The sequence below is a fragment of the Danio rerio genome, chromosome 25 (assembly GCF_052040795.2).
Source record: "Danio rerio strain M-AB ecotype USA chromosome 25, GRCz13ab, whole genome shotgun sequence".
Taxonomy (NCBI): Eukaryota; Metazoa; Chordata; class Actinopteri; order Cypriniformes; family Danionidae; genus Danio; species Danio rerio.
Genome location: NC_141045.1, coordinates 12,678,879 through 12,699,426, shown reverse-complemented (window position 1 = coordinate 12,699,426; position 20,548 = coordinate 12,678,879). Strand labels below are relative to the sequence as shown.

The window sequence follows — 20,548 nt, the reverse complement described above, 5'->3', positions numbered from 1 at the left end:
AAAGGAACTGACGAATGAACAAACGAGCGAATGAATGAAATACAGAAAGGAAGGAAGAAAAAAGAAAGAAAGAAAGAAAGAAAGAAAGAACATTTATTGGAAAGAAGGAACAAATGACAGGAAGGAAGGAAGGAAAGAAGGAAGGAAGGAAATAACGAACGAACAAACGAGCGAATGAATGAAATACAGGAAGGAAGAAAGAAAGGGAGGAAGAAAGAAAGGGAGGAAGAAAGAAAGAAAGAAAGAAAGAAAAGATTGATGAGAAGGAAGGAACAAAAAAAATGAGCAGCAGATAGGAAGGAAGGAAGGAAGGAAAGAAGGAAGGAAGGAAGAAAGGAAGGAAGGAAAGGAAAGGAAAGAACGAACGAACGAAGGAAATATAGAAAAGAACAAACAAATAAACAAAAAGAAAGAAAGAAAGAAAATAAGCAAGAAAAAAAGAAAGAAAAATTTATGAGAAGGAACAAAAAAAAATGAGTAGCAGATAGGAAGGAAGGAAAGAACGAACAAACAAATGAATAAACGAACGAAAGAACGAACAAATGAAATATAGGAAAGAAAAAATAAAGAAAGATTTTTTAGAATGAAGAACAAAAAGAATGAACGCAAGGTTGGAAGGATGGAAGGAACAAACGAAAGAACGAAAGAACAAACAAAACAAAGAAAGAATAATAGGAATGAAAGAAAGAACAAAAGAAAGAAAGATTGATGAGAGGGAAGGAACTTAATGAGCAGCAGATAGGAAGGAAGGAAGGAAGAAGGGAAGGAAGGAAAAAAGGAAGGAAGGAAGGAATAAACTAACAAATGAAATATATGAAAGAAAAAACAAACAAAAAGAAAGAAAGGAAGAAAGAAAGAAAGAACAGAATAGAACAGAACAGAACAGAGCAGTAGATGTAAAGATGGTGGGGGTCTTGGCTGGGTTTAGGTTAAGCTGGCTGTGGTCACTGTTAGCCTAAGCTTGAGAATGATGAACAGCAGAAGCCCGGCTCCATTAGTCTTCTACCTGTCTGCCTCAAGCCCACAGGGGCCTCCACAATATGTCACTGTCGCCTGCTGGAAGGCCTCCATGCATCAAAACATTTTAATACAGCTCAGCTTTACTCTCAACCATCTCCAGGCTCCTGTTCATGGACCAGAAGCAGATCCAGACCTGTGATGGTTTCATGTGCGACACACAATGACTGATTTTTTTACTGATTTGGTGCAGTGTAAAACCATCCTGACATGCTTTTTGTTTAATTTCTGATAGTCTGAGGGAAAACATATGAATGAAGGGAATAAACAAACAACAGGGTTTGGAAACGAGTGGCTGCAGGCGCCGAAAAACAGGCTGATAGGACAGATGGGACGTGCGCTGGAGATTACAGTGACTGTTTAAACAAATGCTGCTTCCAGAGGGACGAGCATCAAAGAAATCTTGTTGGAAAAGATATAGTTTCGGGCTGTTTTGGGGATGTTGGTCATTGGGAGGCTCTTTAGATAGGGTCATGCTCTACCCCTTATCTATAAAAAAATAATAATGTAAAGTATTAGCACAAGATGAACACAAATCATAAGACAAAGTCAAATATATGAAGAATTTTTTTTTTTATAAAATATAAAAAGGCAAAACTGGAACTTATTGGCTACAATTGGGTTGACTTATTTGCAAGTTAGCTACCTATTTAATCAACTATTCACATTCAATTTGCTAATCTGAGTATTTGGAGGAAAATAAATAAAATGTTAAGTATATAGTTTTGAAAAGGTAATAAATATTTATTATAATAGTAGAACAAATACATGCTATTTTTTAATTTATTGTAATTTCATTTAATTATTTTATTAAGACTATAAAAAATTGTTATTATAATATATTATATTAATAATAACAAAATTATAACAAATATTTTTTCATTATTATTATTATTTTAAGACAATAAAATTAGAGTAAATTTGATAATTGTAAATAATTATGACAAAATCACATAATTAAAACAACAATATTACAGTTCAACAGTCTGATTGACACTGGGATAAAAGTTCCTAAGTCTGTTCTGTATCTTCTACCAGAAGGTTAAAGTTAATAAAAAGGGAAGAGTACATGGGATGGATTGTTTAAAATAATTTTCGCTTTATTTATAGTGCATTGCTCGTAAAGTGTTTGAATACTAGTAAAAGTTTTTGATTCTATTAGTCTTATAGCAATTCTGATGATATTAAAAAAATGTGATTTTAGATTTACAGAAAGATTGCCATATCATGTACGTAGACCATACCTGAAGACATTCTCAAATAGCCTGATAAAATAAGGACATGATTTCTTGTCAATGCCGTAGAATCATAACTTTCATAGAAAAAAGTCTTTGGTGAAGCTTTTAAAAAATCCAATTTATGTGAGTGTCCCAAGTTAGAGACCTATCTATGTAGAATATATATATATATATATATATATATATATATATATATATATATATATATATATATATATATATATATATATATATATATATATATATATATATATGTATATATATATATGTTTTGTTATGTTATGGTATGTTATGGTAACACAATTATATAATTAAAAAAAAAAAAAAAAAAAACTATATATATATATATATATATATATATATATATATATATATATATATATATATATATATAGTGTTATTTGATTTTTTCATTATTATTATTTTATTAGGGTGACGCGGTGGCGCAGTAGGTAGAACGTTTGCATCACAGCTAGAAGGTCACTGGTTCGAGCCTTGGCTGAGTCAGTTGGCATTTCTGTGTGGAGTTTGCATGTTCTTCCCGTGTTCGCGTGGGTTTCCTCCGGATGCTCCGGTTTCCTCCACAAGTTCAAACACATGTGGCACAGTTGAATAGGGTAAAATTGTCCGTAGTGTATGTGTGTAAATGATTGTGTATGGGTGTTTCCCAGTGAAGGGTTGCAGCTGGAAGGGCATCCGCTGCAAAAATCATGTGCTGGATAAGTTGGCGGTTCATTTCACTGTGGCGACCCCAAATTGATAATATATTTAAATTTTTTATTTTACATTTTTTATTTTAGATATTTTAACCTATTTTTTTGTATTTTCTATTATATTTATTTATTTATTTAATTATATTTAATTAATGTACATTTATTTTATCTAATTGAGACTGAAAGGAGTTATTATAATATATATATATATATATATATATATATATATATATATATATATATATATATATATATATATATATATATACTTTTATTTATTTATTAGTGTATTTATTAGTGTATTTATTTATTTACTTATTTATTATTTACTTATTATTATCTTATTTTATTAAGACTATAACATTAGTTATTATAATATATGTTATTTAAATATATTAATTATAAAAATATTTTATAAATATATATATATATATATATATATATTAATTAATTAATTAATTAATGAGAAAAACTAATATATATATATATATATATATATATATATATATATATATATATATATATATATATATATATATATATATATATATATTAATTAATTAATTAATTTATGTCCAAGCATTGAACTCCAAAAAAAAAGTAATTTTATGTTTTTTTTTTGTTTGTTTTTTTTTAAACACCATTCGGCTAAGGTATCGAACTTCTATTAAACCTATTACTATTATAAACTATTAAACTCTATTAAAATATATGTAATGTAATGTAATGCAATGTTATGTTATGAAGCTGATTCATACTTACAACAATACTGCCTACAATTTTGTGTTTATCTATTCATTGTACATATCGCTGTCAACACTGCCAATTTTACATTGTCCTGTTTTTTGGGAGTATGCTGTTGTATGTTGTTTTATATGTCTGTATTTTGCACTGTCTGTATTTTGCACTGTCGTTGCATTTGTATCTGTATATTGCACTGCATCTGGAGACAGCACCTATGCTTTTCACTCATGACAGCACACGTGCTCCTGATGATGTGGCAATAAAAGTGATTTGATTTGATTTATTGGCCAGCTATTCAACTCCAAAATCCCCATTCAAGTTAATAAACAGAGTAATAGCATGGTCACAATATACAGTGTATAAATCAAATAAAACAAAATCTGTTAACTAATATTAAAATGTCAAATATAAAATGTAAACAAAAATGCCTAAAACTAAAACTCAACTATAAAAACAAAACAAAAAATGATAACATTAAAAAAGAAAAAAAAATACATTCAAAATAAAGCTGAAAAACAAATAAAAAAGTCAAATGACTCGCACTTATCTGAAATGCTGTGATGATTCCCGGTTAAAATGAATTCACTTTTGCAATGCTAAACATTTTATACTAATAAATCTCATTCTTTAAACTCTGTTACAAGATTAAAAACACACAAAACAAAAAGCATGTGGAGAAAAATGAAAGCCACATTGTGCTCACAAAAAGCAAGAAAGGCACACTATTACGTCCAGTTCCTCCAGTACAGCAGGTGTTGTGTTTGTCCAGACAGACTCTACCTTGAGAATAAACCCAAAATCTGCGTCAGCACAGGTCAGACTTCATCAAATGTTCTGTCTGCGGTGGGGCAAGGGTACTTCACGCCTCAAGAGCATGTATTTGACCACGCTGAAGCCAAATAGCTGAATCATTTCCATTGGCATGACAGCACTGAACTCCATGTCCCTGACAGAAGTAAAGAATATCCTAGCTGGGTTATTTTATTACCTGAAAGCTGTCAGCGGTAAGTTTTTGAGCGTCAAAAAACTTGCAGAAGTGAATCAGCACTAATACGACTCACGGTCACAGAGTACATTTATAAATAAACACTCGTTAATGGACGACATGTTGCACCAGACTTAATAGAGCTTGAGGGTTTAGTGGAATTTTGTTGTGGAGTTTTCTGTAGATGCCCACTTTTATGAGGAAGAAAATACACTGTTTAGTGCGTCTCTTTAAATGCAAATGAGCTGCTGCACACCACCCCCTTTCTATAAGCGGGTGGAGTCTTTACAGCTTGTGCCTCAATTACTCTGACTATATCTTGTATATTTATTTTTATTTGTATATTTATATTTATTTTATTTAAAAAAAAACATATGAACTAAGGCACAGCTGAAATTGACTTGCTTGGTCAATTATTACATTTTGTGCAAGGGAAAGAGAAGCACTTGTGAAAAATGAATGTCAAATCAATTAATGAAACATTATTTGATGTAATATGAGGTTTAGTTAGAATAAAAATCAAGGCACACAAAAAATGAATAACATAAATAAAATAAAAGTAAAACAACTATAGAAAAATAAAACAAAACAAAAATGTAAAATTGCAAATATAAGAAACAAAAGAAAATACGAAAATAACCAAAACAAATGAAAAATGAATAAAACTAAATCAACAAAGAAAAACAACATAAAAAAATGAAAATAAGCAAAAAAAAAAAATAGACAAAATATAAGGACTATATATATATATATATATATATATATATATATATATATATATATATATATATATATATATATATATATAAACTAATTAAATTAAAATCTAAAAACACAAATATAAGAAATAAGAGAATTTATGAAAACAATCAATACAAATAAAGCAAATCATAAAAGGAATAAATAAATAAAAAAGGAATACATAAAAGATATAGGCAATACATAAAAGATTAAACTACTAAATCAAAGTAAAACAACAAAATAACATAAAACAAAAGCAAACATAATAAAAAACATATATTAAAATAGCAACATAAAAATAATAGATATAAATAAAAACGAATAAAATTAAATATAAAAACACATAAGATATAAGAATATAAGAAATTATGAAAACAATGAAATTCAAATAAAGCAAAACAACAAAACAAAACAAACACAAATATAAAGAATATATACTGTATACAACAAAACAAAATATAAATAATAATAATAATAATAATAAAATAAATACTAATAGATACAAACAAAAAAATAATGTAAGAAATAATGAAAACAAATAAATACAAATAAAGCAAAGCAAAAAACAAAACATAAACAAGTGCTAGCCTGAATTACAAAAAGAAAATGTCTTTAATACTATCAGGTCCAACATAGGCTCATTCTGAAAACGTAGCCCTACATACGTTCTGGAGATAGCGAAATACATAGCCAGAGGTACACATGGCTGCATTTATTTTTTGAAACGAACGATATGGGGCGGTATGATGCCGCTTCTTTTCGCACTTACCAGTTGATCGCTTACCTCCATATGGACGGCTTTCCCGCTGTAACCAGTTTGTCCAGTGTTTCGCCATGTACTCCAGCAGACTTGAGACGCAGAGAGGAGTTGACCACGATGACGAGGCTCGAGTCTGGTGAAGAACGGTTCCAGAAAGCAAGTACGACAAAAACAGAATCCAAAAAATAAAATAAACAAGTAAATAACAGAGTGAGAATGTGGTAAAATCTAAAAATGTGGTAAAAACCAGGCGAAGGCTTTTTTTTCAGGATTTCTTTTTGAAATTGTTGGTTGGGTTTAGGGACGTGTGTGGGCGGGTCAGTCAATACAATTGGTTGGGTTTAGGGAAGGAGGAGGGTGGGTCAGTCGATCGGTCTGTCAGTGAGTCATTTAGTCGGTGAAACAGTCAGTCAACAGTGGCCTTTGGTGGGTTTACGCAAGAACAGCAGGCGCGAATGGCACTTGCGAGAGAAATTTGAGAACTCAAAAAGTGTACACAGCGGCCTTTGGTGGATTCGCAAAAACAAAAACTACAAAAAAAAAAAAAAAAAACGTATCTCCTGGGACAAATTTTGCAGTCTCCAGAAATGTATATAGAGCTACATTTATAGAATGAGCCTGGGTTGGTCAGGTCCCTCAAAATCGACTAATCATGACTCTGTATCATTAACATAACTCACAAACAACTAATTTCTCAAACAAACAGTGCTCAAACAAGAGTGAAATATTTCCAAATATGTCCTTTATATGTGTTTGCTTCACATTAGATTAGCATTAGACACACTCCCAAATTTGAAGCCGACTAAAAATAGAACAATAAAAAGGCCAATAAAAACCCTTTAAAGTCCCCCCTTGTCCCACCAAAACTGAAATTACACAATTGCAGCCTTTGAGTCTCCAACCAGTCACAGCGGTCAAACAATTTCAATTTCAGGCATAATTAAACTCCATCTTTGCATCTGAACTAACAAAGCATGATTTACTGCTCGAGTGTTGGTTTGCTTTACAGTGTCTTTAGTCGAGCAAACAAGCCCATCGAGTTCTTATCCAAGGCCATATCTGGGTTTTAAGCCCACACAAGCATTGGCGGCTTTTAAGAAAACCTCATCTGGTGATTCGCCGCAGTAAGAGAAAACGCACTGGCAGATGACCGCTCAACTGTGCCAGCCGTCGGGGCCCGTGATTCATGCGAAATGCCCTAAATGGTTGCAATGTGCCAAGCTGACGCTTGGCCCGGGGAATAGGTGTGGAAGAGTTGTCAAATATGTCCAATAATCAGTGAATCAGATACAGCTGTCCTCTCCAGTCAATGCGAAATATTTGGCTGGAGGGAAATTAAGATAGAAATAAAATGTTTGCTGTTTGGCCTGGGAATGAAGGATTTGAGGTTTTATTGGTGATTTGTAGTAGGGCTGGAGAAAAAAAAAGGTTGATTCTGAGATTTTAGTTTAGCTTGACTTTAATCAAACAGTACAGATTCTGGATACATTTGTGGTTTACGGTACTTTATAGAATGTGTAATATATTTGTAATTAATAATAATAATACAAGGCGACGCAGTGGTGCAGTAGATAGTATTGTCGCCTCATAGCAAGAAGGTTGCTGGGTCGCTGGTTCGATCCTCAGCTCAGTAGGCGTTTCTGTGTGGAGTTTGCATGTTCTCCCTGCGTTTGTGTTGGTTTCCTCCGGTTTCCACTACAGTCCAAAGACATGCGGTACAGGTGAATTTGGTAAGCTAAAATTGTCCGTAGTGTATGAGTGTGTGTGTGAATGTGTGTGTGGAAGTTTCCCAGAGATGAGTTGTGGCTGGAAAGGCATCCGCTGCGTAAAAATGTGCTGGATAAGTTGACGGTTCATTCCGCTGTGGCAACCCCTGATTAATAAAGGAACTAAGCTGACAAGAAATTGAATGAATAATAACAGAAATAATAATAATAATAATAATAATAATAATAATAATAATAATAATAAATAACATTAAACAATAATAATAAATTAAAATATTTTTAAAATTAAAATACTAATTGTTTTGATAAAATAATACAATATAAAATACCCCTAAAACTCTAAATAACATCTTAAAATAAAAACAACCAAAACAAATTTTAAAAACGAATATATTTTCTGAGTAAACGCACCGCATGAGCATATCTGATCATTTTTGTGTATGTGTTAACCATTTTGTGTTAACCAGCAGTTGGACAGGTGTACCTAATAAAGTGTCCGGTAAGCGCATATCTGTCTACAGTAGTGAACAAAAATATATCAACAAATAATGGCATCAGCTTTCAAAACATCCATATCTGTCCAAAAAGTCTGACTAGACTGACAGACAAAGACTATCTGCTAGTCTAAAATCCAACACCCACTGTCTAAAACTAGATAAATGAATGTCTAAATTAATGTTTACCACTCAGTGTTTTTCCTATGATCAGAAACACAGGGACTCGACGCCGCAGGCCATGTGCAGCTGATGTGCAACTCGTATGGGACTTCGCAATGTGGGAAACCCAATTCTTTCTGACATTACAGAGAGATGCTTTTGACAACAGCCTCTGTGATGAGCACACTCAGAGATGAAAACATAACCTCAGCCCGACCGAGTCTGTTCACACCTCTGCTGCCTTGTCCCATGCTAAGCTGGAGCAGAAAGTGAGCTCTGTAATCTCACCCCCAAACGTGTGTCGCTCGGCAAGATAACAACAGACGCCAAACTGCTGTTTGTCACAAGTCACATCCGTTCACGTCTCCCGATCACGGCAGTCAACAAAAGATTGCTGAACGGGTCGTCTTTTTTTTTCAGTTTCAACAACAGATTCACACAGCTCTCTGGGAATGCTAACGCTACATGCTACATGAACCGCATCAAGAGAGCTAAACTTCACACTGTTTTATTGGAAAGCTTGAGAAACGTGTAGAGCTGTGAGCTTCTCAGGGGTTTATTGTGTTCAGTTGAGAAGCTTAAAATGAATGTTGTAAAACAAGCCTGTTGACAAAAAGAAAAAACAATAGAAATACCACAGTACACAGTTTTATTGGTAACACTGAAAACTGTATTACTTTTAAAGGAAAATGTATTGCTCTTGTTTGTCTCTATTGGCATTTTATCCCAAAACAAAATAGAAACCATTAAAATGTACTGGTCTTGATGGTTAAAATTAGAAATGTCGGGTGATATGGTGGTGCAGAAGGTAGTGCTGTCGCCTCACAGCCAAAAGGTCCCTGGTTCGAGCCTCAGCTGGGTCAGTTGGCATTTCTGTGTAGAGTTTGCATGTTCTCTTCGCGTTTGTGCTGGTTTCCTCAAGGTGCTCCGGTTTCCCCCACAAGTTCAAAGACGTGGTATAGGTGAATTGGGTAGGCTAAATTGTCCATAGAGCATGAGTGCAAATGAATGTTAATGGATGTTTCCCAGTGATGGGTTGCGGCTGGAAGTGCATCCGCTGCGTAAAAAAAATATGCTGGATAAATTGGCGGTTAATTCCACTGTGGTGACCCCATATTGATGAAAGAACTAAGCCGAAAAGAAAATGAATGAATGAAATGAAACCTGATCTGATACTTCTATAATAAAAAATATATATATATAAAAAAGAGCGAAGAAACAAATCCAGGATGTTCCTACCATATTACTTTTATTTACCTTATTTTAACATTCAACCACTCTGTTAACAAACAGAGCACTTCTGTGTGGTAACTTAAACAATCAAGTAATAAAGTACATCAATTCTTCTCTTTTGGACTTTAGTGCGACTGTAAATATAAAAATCTTGTAATATAAAAACAAATAGCACCTCAACCTAAAATAACCGGCAGGCAATCCCAAGTTTACATATCTCACAGTTTGCTATGGCAGTGTTGTCGTCATAAACTTTATAATACCTCCAGACGCAGACATACTCTCACTTTCTGCTTCAAGTTGCTTCAGTGGTTTACTTTGCCGATATTTAACTGAAAGCATTTTCTGCAACAAAGTGATGTCATGCCGCACCTGTTGCTGTTCATATATATATATTTTTTTTTTCAACACATTTCTAAACATAATAGTTATAATACTCATTTCTAATAACTGATTTTTTTTTTGTCTTTGCCATGATGACAGTAAATAATATTTGACTAGATATTTTTGAAGACACTTCTTTACAGCTTAAAGTGACATTTAAAGGCTTAACTAGGTTAATTATGTCAACTAGCCAAGTTAGGGTAATTAGGCAAGTTATTGTGTAATGATGGTTTGTTCTGTGGACTATCGAAAAAAAATATATAGAGCAAAGGGGCTAATAAGTTTGTCCTTAAAATGTTTTTTAAAAATTTTAATCTGCTTTTATTCTAGCCGAAATAAAACAAAAAAGACTTTCTCCAGAAGAAAAAATATTGTCAGACATACTGTGAAAATTTCCTTGCTCTTTTAAACATAATTTAAAAAATATTTTAAAAAGAAAAGAATTTCAAAGGGGGGCTGATATTTCCGACTACAACTGTATGTATTTATGTATATACATAATGGGATGTCCATATCCAATCACGTGATCAGTTTCAGTTAGACTGGAATCGGATGTAACCTCCCGATCAGGACTTGAATATATATGTTTTTGGGTTTTTTTTCTATTTGTTTTATTTTGGCAAGCATTGAAACCAGCACGACCAGCATCGAGACCAGCAAGACCAGCATCGAGACCAGCAAAACCAGCATTGAAACCAGCAAGACCAACACTGAAACCAGCAAGACCAGCATCAAAACATGCCTAACCAGCATATGCTGTTTTTTCAGCAGGGTACAATATATAGTAAGATAATCACAAAGATCCCTGAATGTAACAGCACATGCTACAAACAACATACAATACTGTAGAGAGCCTTTTCTTATACATTCACTGAGAAGTTTAAAATAAATATATTATGAATCTAGACGGAGAAAAATGCCTCCCTGGGGTAATCAGCAGCTCTTATATAATGCTAATTTGAATAACAAACAAACACTCTATTCACTTTACAGTCAGTAAGCCTCAAATATGAGTTTAAAATAATCATAATACTCTCAAACAGCATAAAACAGCTTGTGCTAATAGCATCTCTCAATAAATGCCACTTTCACATCTTCATAAACACTTTTCTCCTCCATGCCAAAATGTGATTCACAACAGACAGAGGGTTTTCACAAAACACCGGACCCCTTGACCTACATTAAAGACATTTCCCTTCAAAATGTCTGAAGCCTGCAACAAATTTGATGGAGCCAAATGTGACCTTTTCGCACATTGTCATTTCCATTTCAAAGGGCTCGCAACACTGCTGTATTTATATCTACGCAACGCTGCATTACCATATAAATGAATCTGACGAAAGTGCCCATATTTAGAGGACGTCCAAACTTAAAGGTGAGCTTTCTTATTGTCCGACTGACTATCTGCGGGTGTATTTGCCAATTCTACCGCCAAACTTTCAGGTTTTGAACACTCTAACAATAACAAATTGAATACGGCTACAAAGTTATTTATCTAAATGCAGCTTTTCCGACTGCACTTTCAATCTCGACAGCCTGAGTGTGTGTGTTATTGAGGATGTGAGATCTGCGCTTTAGGCATTGAACGCTTTCCCACAATTCCTCAGTCCAGTCACTAAGCAACCACGCTGCCCTGTACCTGTTAATAAAAGCCCCCACCGTGCAGGAAGTGATACCCTAAAGGTGAGTTTGCGTTTTTGGCAAGAAATCTACATTTTTCACAGTAATTTGCAGGGGCTGATGGGAAAACAAACACTTAATGGGTTCAATAGGTTTGTGGGGTTGCAGTATGGGATGTACAGTATAGCACTTAAATAGTTCATCTAAATTAATGTCTTGTTGCATTTAGATACTACTATAGTTTTTTTAAGTAATAGAATGATATTAGTTTTGTTTATTTTTTGTTTTCATTAAATAAAGTTTGTCATTTTAATATATTTTTGTCTTTTATTATTATTATTGTTGTTGTTGTTTTTATTTTTATTATCATTATTATTATTATTATTATTATTATTATTATTATTTCATATTATTATTTTTATCATCATCATCATTGTGGTTGTTGTTGTTTTTAATATTAAATGTTTATTATTATTATTATTTTATTTGTTTATCATTGTTGTTGTTATTATCATTATTATTATTTTAAAATGTTTATTGTTATCATTATCATTATTATTTATTATTATTGTTATTATTATTATTATTATTATTATTATTATTATTATTATTATTACTATTGTTGTTGTTGTTGTTACTATCATTATCATTATCATTATCATTATTATTATTATTATTAAAATGTTTATCATCATGATTATTATTTTTGTTGCTGTTGTTGTTTTTATGATGATGATTATTATTATTATTATTATTATTATTATTATTATTATTATTATTATATATTTTTTATTTTGGTGCAAAGTTCAAATAAATTATTATAAATACAGTAAATGATTTCAAATGACTGAAAAAAAATGCTGAGATTATGAATCATTTATTTAAATGAATAATAATAATAATAATAATAATAATAATAATAATAAATAATAATAATTAATGTTCTGCTAATTTTAGTTAAAAATAATGACATTTTCAAAAAAAATTTTCTTTATTTTATACCCAGCTCCATAAACTGTATGGCTTACTTATGTGCTGTGACAAAAACAGTTTGATTATTATAGTTTGAAACATTTTAATCTCAATAAAATAAAAGGAAAAATAAAATTGCTAAGTGTGTTTTACTGCATGGACAATATATGCAAAGTTAAAATACTTTTATATTAATAATTTAGTTTGGTTTTTAGTACGAATATGTTAACAGTATTTATTTATTTATTTATTTGTATTTTTATTTATATTTTTTTGTATTTATCATGAATCAATTATAACACAAATCAATTCCATAACACACAAAACCCAGCCGGATCACTTTTTCTCCAAACACAGAGCTTGCGCCATCACAAGATCATGTTTGAACCCTCATCCTGAGGTCATGAAAGGAATGAATCCTCTCCAGTCCGGAAAAGTGTCTTCTCCACCCACAGCCCCACACCTCCATTCTCTAAAGCTTTTCTAATACAGTTAGCATGTCTGATCAATAGCGTAGCACACACCACTGGAGATAAGCGTGGACCTGGCTTCCTCGCTGAAGAAAACAGGTCGCGAGGAGAATCGATCATCCGCAGCCTGTGAATGGAGCGTTGATAAGCACACAGTTGACCTCTCTATTGCTTTTACACATGTAAATGCTATCTAGCAGAGAACAGCAGGGGAGATGTGGTAGATTAAAACACGCTGGCATTTGTCTTTTTTTTTTTTTTTCATTTCAGCACTCGATTCTGAGGGCAAAATGGGGTTATGTTTTAATGTGCGTGGATGTGTTGGACAAGATGTGGACTGAACTTTCAGGCAAGGAGAAATAGCCTGCTTTTAGACGCCCAGGGCTAGCATGAATATTCTAGTGCTGAATCTGGACCTGCTCTATTGGTATCATGGAGAGAGGTCAGGTGCAACCTTAAGCTATGAAAGGAGGATTTTCTATTTTGACTGAAAAGGCATGATTTGACTGAAATGTGACCTGTCACAAAGTCATTGGTGAAAGCATTTAAGTGAGTTGAAAATTATTTCATGCATCTATCATTAAATAGCAAACTAAATCTGGAACAGAATCAACATTTAGCTGATGTCAAAAATGTAAATGGAATAAGAAATGTTGTTTTCTTCTTTTTTTTCTCCCAAAAAATAAGTTAATAGAATTTTTTTTTATTAAAAACGAGGATCACTAGTCTGAAATCTGAAATGAATAGCAAAAAATACCATCATACTAAAATTAATCTTGAAAAAAAATTATTTTAAAATTAATCTAATAACTAAGTTTAACTGAAGTTAAAGTTAAAGTTATAAAGATAGTTATAAAGTTAACAGAAAAAAAAATAATTACAAGGAATCTGAAATAAAAGGGAAAAATATTATTATAATACTTAAAAATATTGCATGTCAGGAGAATTGTTTGTCTAATAAAATATGAAAAGTAAAAATTTATCTTCTCAAAAATAAACAAAAATAATGTAATAAATGCCAAAATTATTCCATTTTAAAATTATAATATTAATCTAAAAACTACAAAAAATAGACATTCCATCATGTTTACAGTTAATTTACTGTTAAATAAGTGTAAAAGCTGAAAGTTTAATTATTTATGTTAACTGGGCAGGTCAGGGTAATTAGCAAAGTTATTGTATAGCGATGGTTTGTTCTGTAGACTATCAAAAAAAAAAAAAAAAAAAAAAAATATATATATATATATATATATATATATATATATATATATATATATATATATATATATATATATATATATATATATATATATATAGCTTAAAGGGGCTAATAATTTTGACCTTAAAATGTTTGTTAAAAAACATTAAAAACTGCTTTAATTCTAGCCAAAATAAAACAAATCAGACTTTTTCCAGAAGAAACAATATTATCAGACATACTGTGAAAATTTTTCTTGCTCTGTTAAATATTATTTGGAAAATATATATATAAAAAAAACAAAAAAACAACTGTATACATACTTGAATCTATAGCTGATTATTTATATTTAGCAGATATAAACAATTGAAATGAAATAAAAATGTTATGCTTTCTTCTTTTTTTTAGGGTAATTCAATTAAAATTTTAAGATAATGGGACTGGAGCACAATAAATCTGAAAAATAATTGTTATAATAAGAAAAAAACTATTTTATTATATAATAGTTTAATTATAGTTATATAAAACTGTTGTATTATAATAATAGTAAAAGAAAACTGAAGAATGAATTGCCTAATAAAATGTAAAAAGTGATAATTTATCTGAAATAAATGGAAAGGTTGTATTCTTATAGTTATTTAAAATATTACAATGTAACATTACATAAAATATGCCAAAATGCAAAATTTATCTACTTAAGTCACCAAAAAATGTCATATACCAAAATCGCTCCTAAAATTTTTTTAAATAATATAAATAATCTAAAACAATGCCGCCTTTTTCATAACTATTTTAATTTTGTTAAATCAGTGTGAACATTGGAAGATTGTTTCAACAAACATAAATAAAAAATAAATAAATAAATAAATAAAATAAAAGGACACAATTTAAAAGAAAAGAACACAAAAAATAAATAAACAAATAAATAAAGCTTTTTTCAAATCTGATGTTCCCATATTTTATTATCACATTCCCAATTAATAAAAAAAAGAAAAAATATATATCCTATATGGATTCATTTCAAAGCAGCAAATCTAACTTAAAAGTAACAACTCTCTGAAACAGCATTTCTTATCAAAAACCTACACTGACATCAACAACACAAAGACCAAAAACGCCAAATATTGCCTTCAAAAACTGCTGGACACCAACAAACCAAATGAACCAAAACACAGTCTCAAAGTTTCCCAAAAAATTTTGTGACACAAAAAGTGACACAATGAGCGTTTCTGCATAAGTTGCGCGTGTTTCTGTGTGCTGTACATACTTGCCATTAATGACCCCGTCCGGGTTGAGCATGGGGACGATCTTGAAGATGTAAGCCTCTCTCAGACTCTCTGCCACTGGATCATCACTGCACAGAAACTCCAGCGTGCCTTTGAGAACCCAGCTGGCGTTACTCTCGCCTGGATGGACCCGCGCGGTCAGAACCACACACGGCCGGTTACCTGAAATAAGCACCAGTCAGAGGAAATGAGATTTGATTTAAAAATACAAACATTTTTTAAAATGAACTATTTAATTAATGCACAGTATACATGTAGCTGAAATGGACAGTTCACCCACAAATAAGAAGTTACTAACTATTTACTCCTCACTTTATATTTTGAAGAATATTAGAAATTGCTCTGTAAAAAAAATGTTATTTTATGTTTTCAGCTGAAGTGCCAAAAAACCCCGTAAAATAACAGCTATTATATTTTGGAAATTTACCGTGAAATAACGGCCATTAAATTACAAAAATTTGTTGTAAAAAAAATGGCCATTAAATTGAAAAAATTTACCGTAAAATAAGGGCCATTAAATTACAAAAATTTATCGTGAAATAATAAAAAAGACACTCAAACATCCGTCGCAAAATAAAATGTTACATTATTGAAATAAAGGAATGATACAATGGTAGAGGGATCATCACACAGTTCTCAGAGCTCGCCAGAACTGAACTGAGCTCCCATACATGCGTGCTTACCAATGGGTGCTTACATCTCAAAGGTAAAACAACCACAGAAGTCCTATTAAAGAGGATATGACATTTATACACAATGCATATCAAACATTAAGCTGAATCCAGCTTCTTATTCGCAGCTTCTTATTGACTCTATCCGGTCCACCTTAAAAACTGCGACCCGTCCAATTTTCAGCTTCTTATTCGCGCTCAAGAAAACACAGCAGCTTTAATCTTCTAAGCTTATTATGCGGTTCTGGCATCATCTTATGGATAGACAACGTCTACTGTGTTTGACTAATGGACACGACGCACTGCCTCACAGAAATGATAAATATTTTAAAATAGGCACTATCCTTATAAATAAACTGCACAGTTGCAATCTAAACAACTACATTCTTGGCTGAAATAACCTCAAAAGTACATTATGTTGCCTAACAGCAGGAATATTTGTCAAACTGTAAAGCATCCTCTGCTTGTATGTGGGCAGAGTAATACACAAAGGTGAAGAGGCCTTAGTGTGCTGCTACTGGCAAAATATATCACGGCTATAAGCCAATAAGATTCAAGAACCAGACACAACTGTTGTATAATTTATATATATATATATATATATATATATATATATACACACACACACACACACACATACACATACACACACACACACACACACACATATACATATACCTGTCCCACTAATCTAGAGTATAAACCTGATGTAGCTTAATTTACCGATTATGCAACTCATGACATGAACTGTGTAACTTTCATTCCACACACCCCCCCTCCAAATCACATTACACAGCAATTTTGGCATGTCAGATGTTTATTTGATGTGTCCCTTGAGTAGTTTCATCTGGATGACAAATTATATAGCTAAGCAAGTTTACAAAGCCAAAAAAAAAGATAGACAAAGCTTATCAAAAACACATTAACATTTAATTTAGCTTGACTATTATGGCCCTGGAAAAAAAGGGGTGACTCATTTGTGTGATTCTGGTATTGACAATTTCATAATGAGTTTCTGCATGGCCTCTGTTTATGTGCTCTTTCACCAGCTTCAAATCTGAATACTTCCATGCAAATAGGCTGAAGTCATTTATTTTTCCTTTCTCTCTTTTTTTTTTTTGAGCCATACAATTAAGCCACAGTAAGAAACGGCATTTACTGTAGTAGTGTACCTAACAAAAGTCTTGTCGTCAATCCCAGTTGTAAGAGCAACAAATAATAGTTTGCCTTATTATTATTAGTTTATCATCTGGAAAAGTGGCAGAAGGTAACTTTTCCGATGAATCATCTGTTGAACATCTTCAGCAAGATTGCACTTCTTTTCATACCTCAGCCTCCACATCATAGTTCCTGAAATCAAAGAAGGTCAAGGTGCTCCAGGATTGGCCAGACCAGTCATCAGACATGAACATTATTAAGCATGTCTGGGATAAGTTGAAGAAGGAGGTATTGAAGATGAATCCAAACAATCTTGATAAACTCTGGAAGTCCTGCAATGGCTTTTTTTGTCATTCCAGTTGACTTTATTAATAAGTTATTTGAGTCATTGCAGAGACGTATGAATGCAGTCGTCTAAGCTCATGGGAGTCATACAAAACATTTTTCTTTTGCCACTGCACCACGACTTTATATTCTATACTGTACACTATTTCTGTTAGAGTTACAAGACTTTTAAGCAAAGTCAAACCTTACTGTCCTAATTAATTAATTATTTATTTATATATATATGCCATATTGCTTAAAAATCCTTAAAATCAGTGTGAAATCTAAATTTTACTACACACACTATTATTCTTTAGGTGAACCATCAATCTGCGCAAGTTAATCCACGGAAAAAAACAACTGTTTGTTTTGGTAATCTTCAATAAAAACTGACCACTTGCTTCCACTTTTGGAGTAGCAGTTCTTCTGTTGATGTCAGTTTGATAGCTTCAGCCACAATATTTATAACCCAGCTCCTCTTACCGTTAGTTTGCTATGAGCGAATGATGCACAAAATAAGCTCCCCCTCTAATTAAAGGGCCATGAAACCCCCTCGTTTCAGCAGTGTGTTTTCACACCTCTACTTTGGAAAAAGTCAGAAAAGTGGGCGTGTCCAGCTCTGTTTAGGGGGGAGTGTCGGAGGAAGAAAAGGGATGGTGTGGGAGTGTCTATTTGGGCACGCGCGAGCTTCAGAGTCAAAATACACACACACACAGTAGAAAGTGATGGTGTTTAACCTACATGGACATCAGTAGTCGAATTATTTGCCAAATTATTAAATGATGGACTTTAACTGCAGTTTGGCTCTTTCATTCAGGGAATTCATTCATGCCCCTCGCGACAAACAAGATTTTTGATTCGAGGAACTGCTGTAAGCGTGTATTTTTCATGCAATGTTTGATACCGCACGGCAAATGAGAGAAAAAAAACTCCGCATTTCCCGGAAACTTAGATGCATACAGCAGGTATCGTCAGAAAGCCGCGTGTGTTATTTTGGTCACTAAATGTGGTGAAAACCCTACACAAGGTTAAAGTTTGGTTGTGGTGCTAACATGTTTACACTCGGTGCAATAGTTAACTTAGTTCGATACGAACAAACTGAAGAGTGCTAAACAAAAGAGCGCTGGTCGCTCACTTACCAAATCTGTAGAGACAGGACAATCCACAGCAACTAGAGCCGCGTCTTTATGAAAAGGAGACTACAAGCAAATCCAGATCTCAGCGTTTGCAGATGAGAACAGCTCTCAAGTAAACAATAATCCTCCTTAGACACGTAAGTTATTGTTGTCGAGCGTCGCGTACACTGTTAATCCACACGTGAGACTGAGCTCTTACAGAGAGAAAATGAAAACGAAACTTAACTGCAGCAAACTATAAAAGCAACACTTCACGCTTGTTTTGCCAATACAACGTGGTGTGAGTTTCGTCTAAGCACTGTGACAGTAATGAATATTAATAAAGTTGCACAATAGAGCGCGCTGATTGGTTTGAACCAAGCCTTACTCATGCATTAATGCATCACACTGTAAGACGTAATAAGACACACTCTGGCACAGGCGTCCAGTCTGTACGCTGGAATACACGCTATTATGTCATGACCGTGACGCAGCTTCAAAAATTCGTTTCAAACCGGAAGTACGAATTTGCTTGAAATAACGCAAAAACAACCAATTTACACTTTTTAGTGAAATATAGGTGTCCTAATAGTGTTTTTAGCAGTGTGGGACACATATACGACTGTCAACAGCTCAAAAAATGTGTTTTGGTGTTTTGTGACCCTTTAAAATAAAAGTCTTAGCAGCTTTTGCAGACTTCAAAGCAAAAACGCTAATAATTATACTTTATACCTAAATTTATTCATGTTTAATACACTGTTTATGTTTACTAGTTTATATATAATAAATTAAAAAACGTGTATATATTTTAAACTATTGTGAAAATCTGGTAATTTACAGTTTCTGTAATTTGTGATTCACATTTATTTACGGTTATGAACTGCATTATGGTTAAAAATGACCTCTACAGTTTAACAAAGTAAATTTTATTGACATTTTACTATTTTGAAATATTATAATGTGTAATAAATATTATAGAGATAATATAATATACACATAATACACATAATATGCAACAACATCCCAAACAATATACAGATGAAGTCAGAATTATTAGCCACCAAAAGTTGTTGGAAGAGAGATCAAGGTTCCATAATGCAATTGAAAAAAATAAACAAGAGAAATGAAAAAACAAAAACATGAATCACAAAATATGAAAAAATTGCTAATTTACAGATATTTTTAGAGTGTACATTTTATTTAAGTGTCACAATATTGACCCTGAAGTGCTGAAAAAGCCACACCATACCAAAATAAATACAGAGAAAAAGCGTAGTATCTCCAACAAAAGTATAAAATATGCTTGATAAATATCATCAGCTTCATGTGCAGCACTCAATTCCCCTCAAGAGCGGCTGCTACGGTTCAGCAAAAAACAGAGATAATTTAAATTCCAATTCAAGTCGGAATCAGAGACTACAGGCCCTCAATGCATTCAGATGATGATGTGTGCTGCAAAACCCTCATCCTCACTGCTTAAAGGAGACATGGTAAGCCTATTTTCACAAGATGTCAGGTATATATATGTTTTCTCCA

At 32.5% G+C, this 20,548-nt stretch overlaps 1 protein-coding gene across 40 annotated transcripts in view; it reads right to left on the bottom strand.

The window, feature by feature from the left end:
* Window positions 1-20,548, bottom strand: part of agbl1 (AGBL carboxypeptidase 1) — a 395,384-nt gene that overhangs the window by 123,828 nt on the left and 251,008 nt on the right. For 28 of the 40 annotated variants that reach the window (XM_087311870.1, XM_087311857.1, XM_087311865.1 and 25 more), the window contains one exon: window positions 15,726-15,906. In XM_087311870.1, coding sequence (XP_087167996.1) covers window positions 15,726-15,906 — 181 coding nt within the window. Of the gene's footprint in view, window positions 1-3,978; window positions 4,659-6,222; window positions 6,332-13,071; window positions 13,388-15,725; window positions 15,907-20,548 lie in introns of those variants that run through there. The other 12 variants (XM_087311887.1, XM_087311886.1, XM_087311879.1 and 9 more) reach the window with 4 other exon arrangements.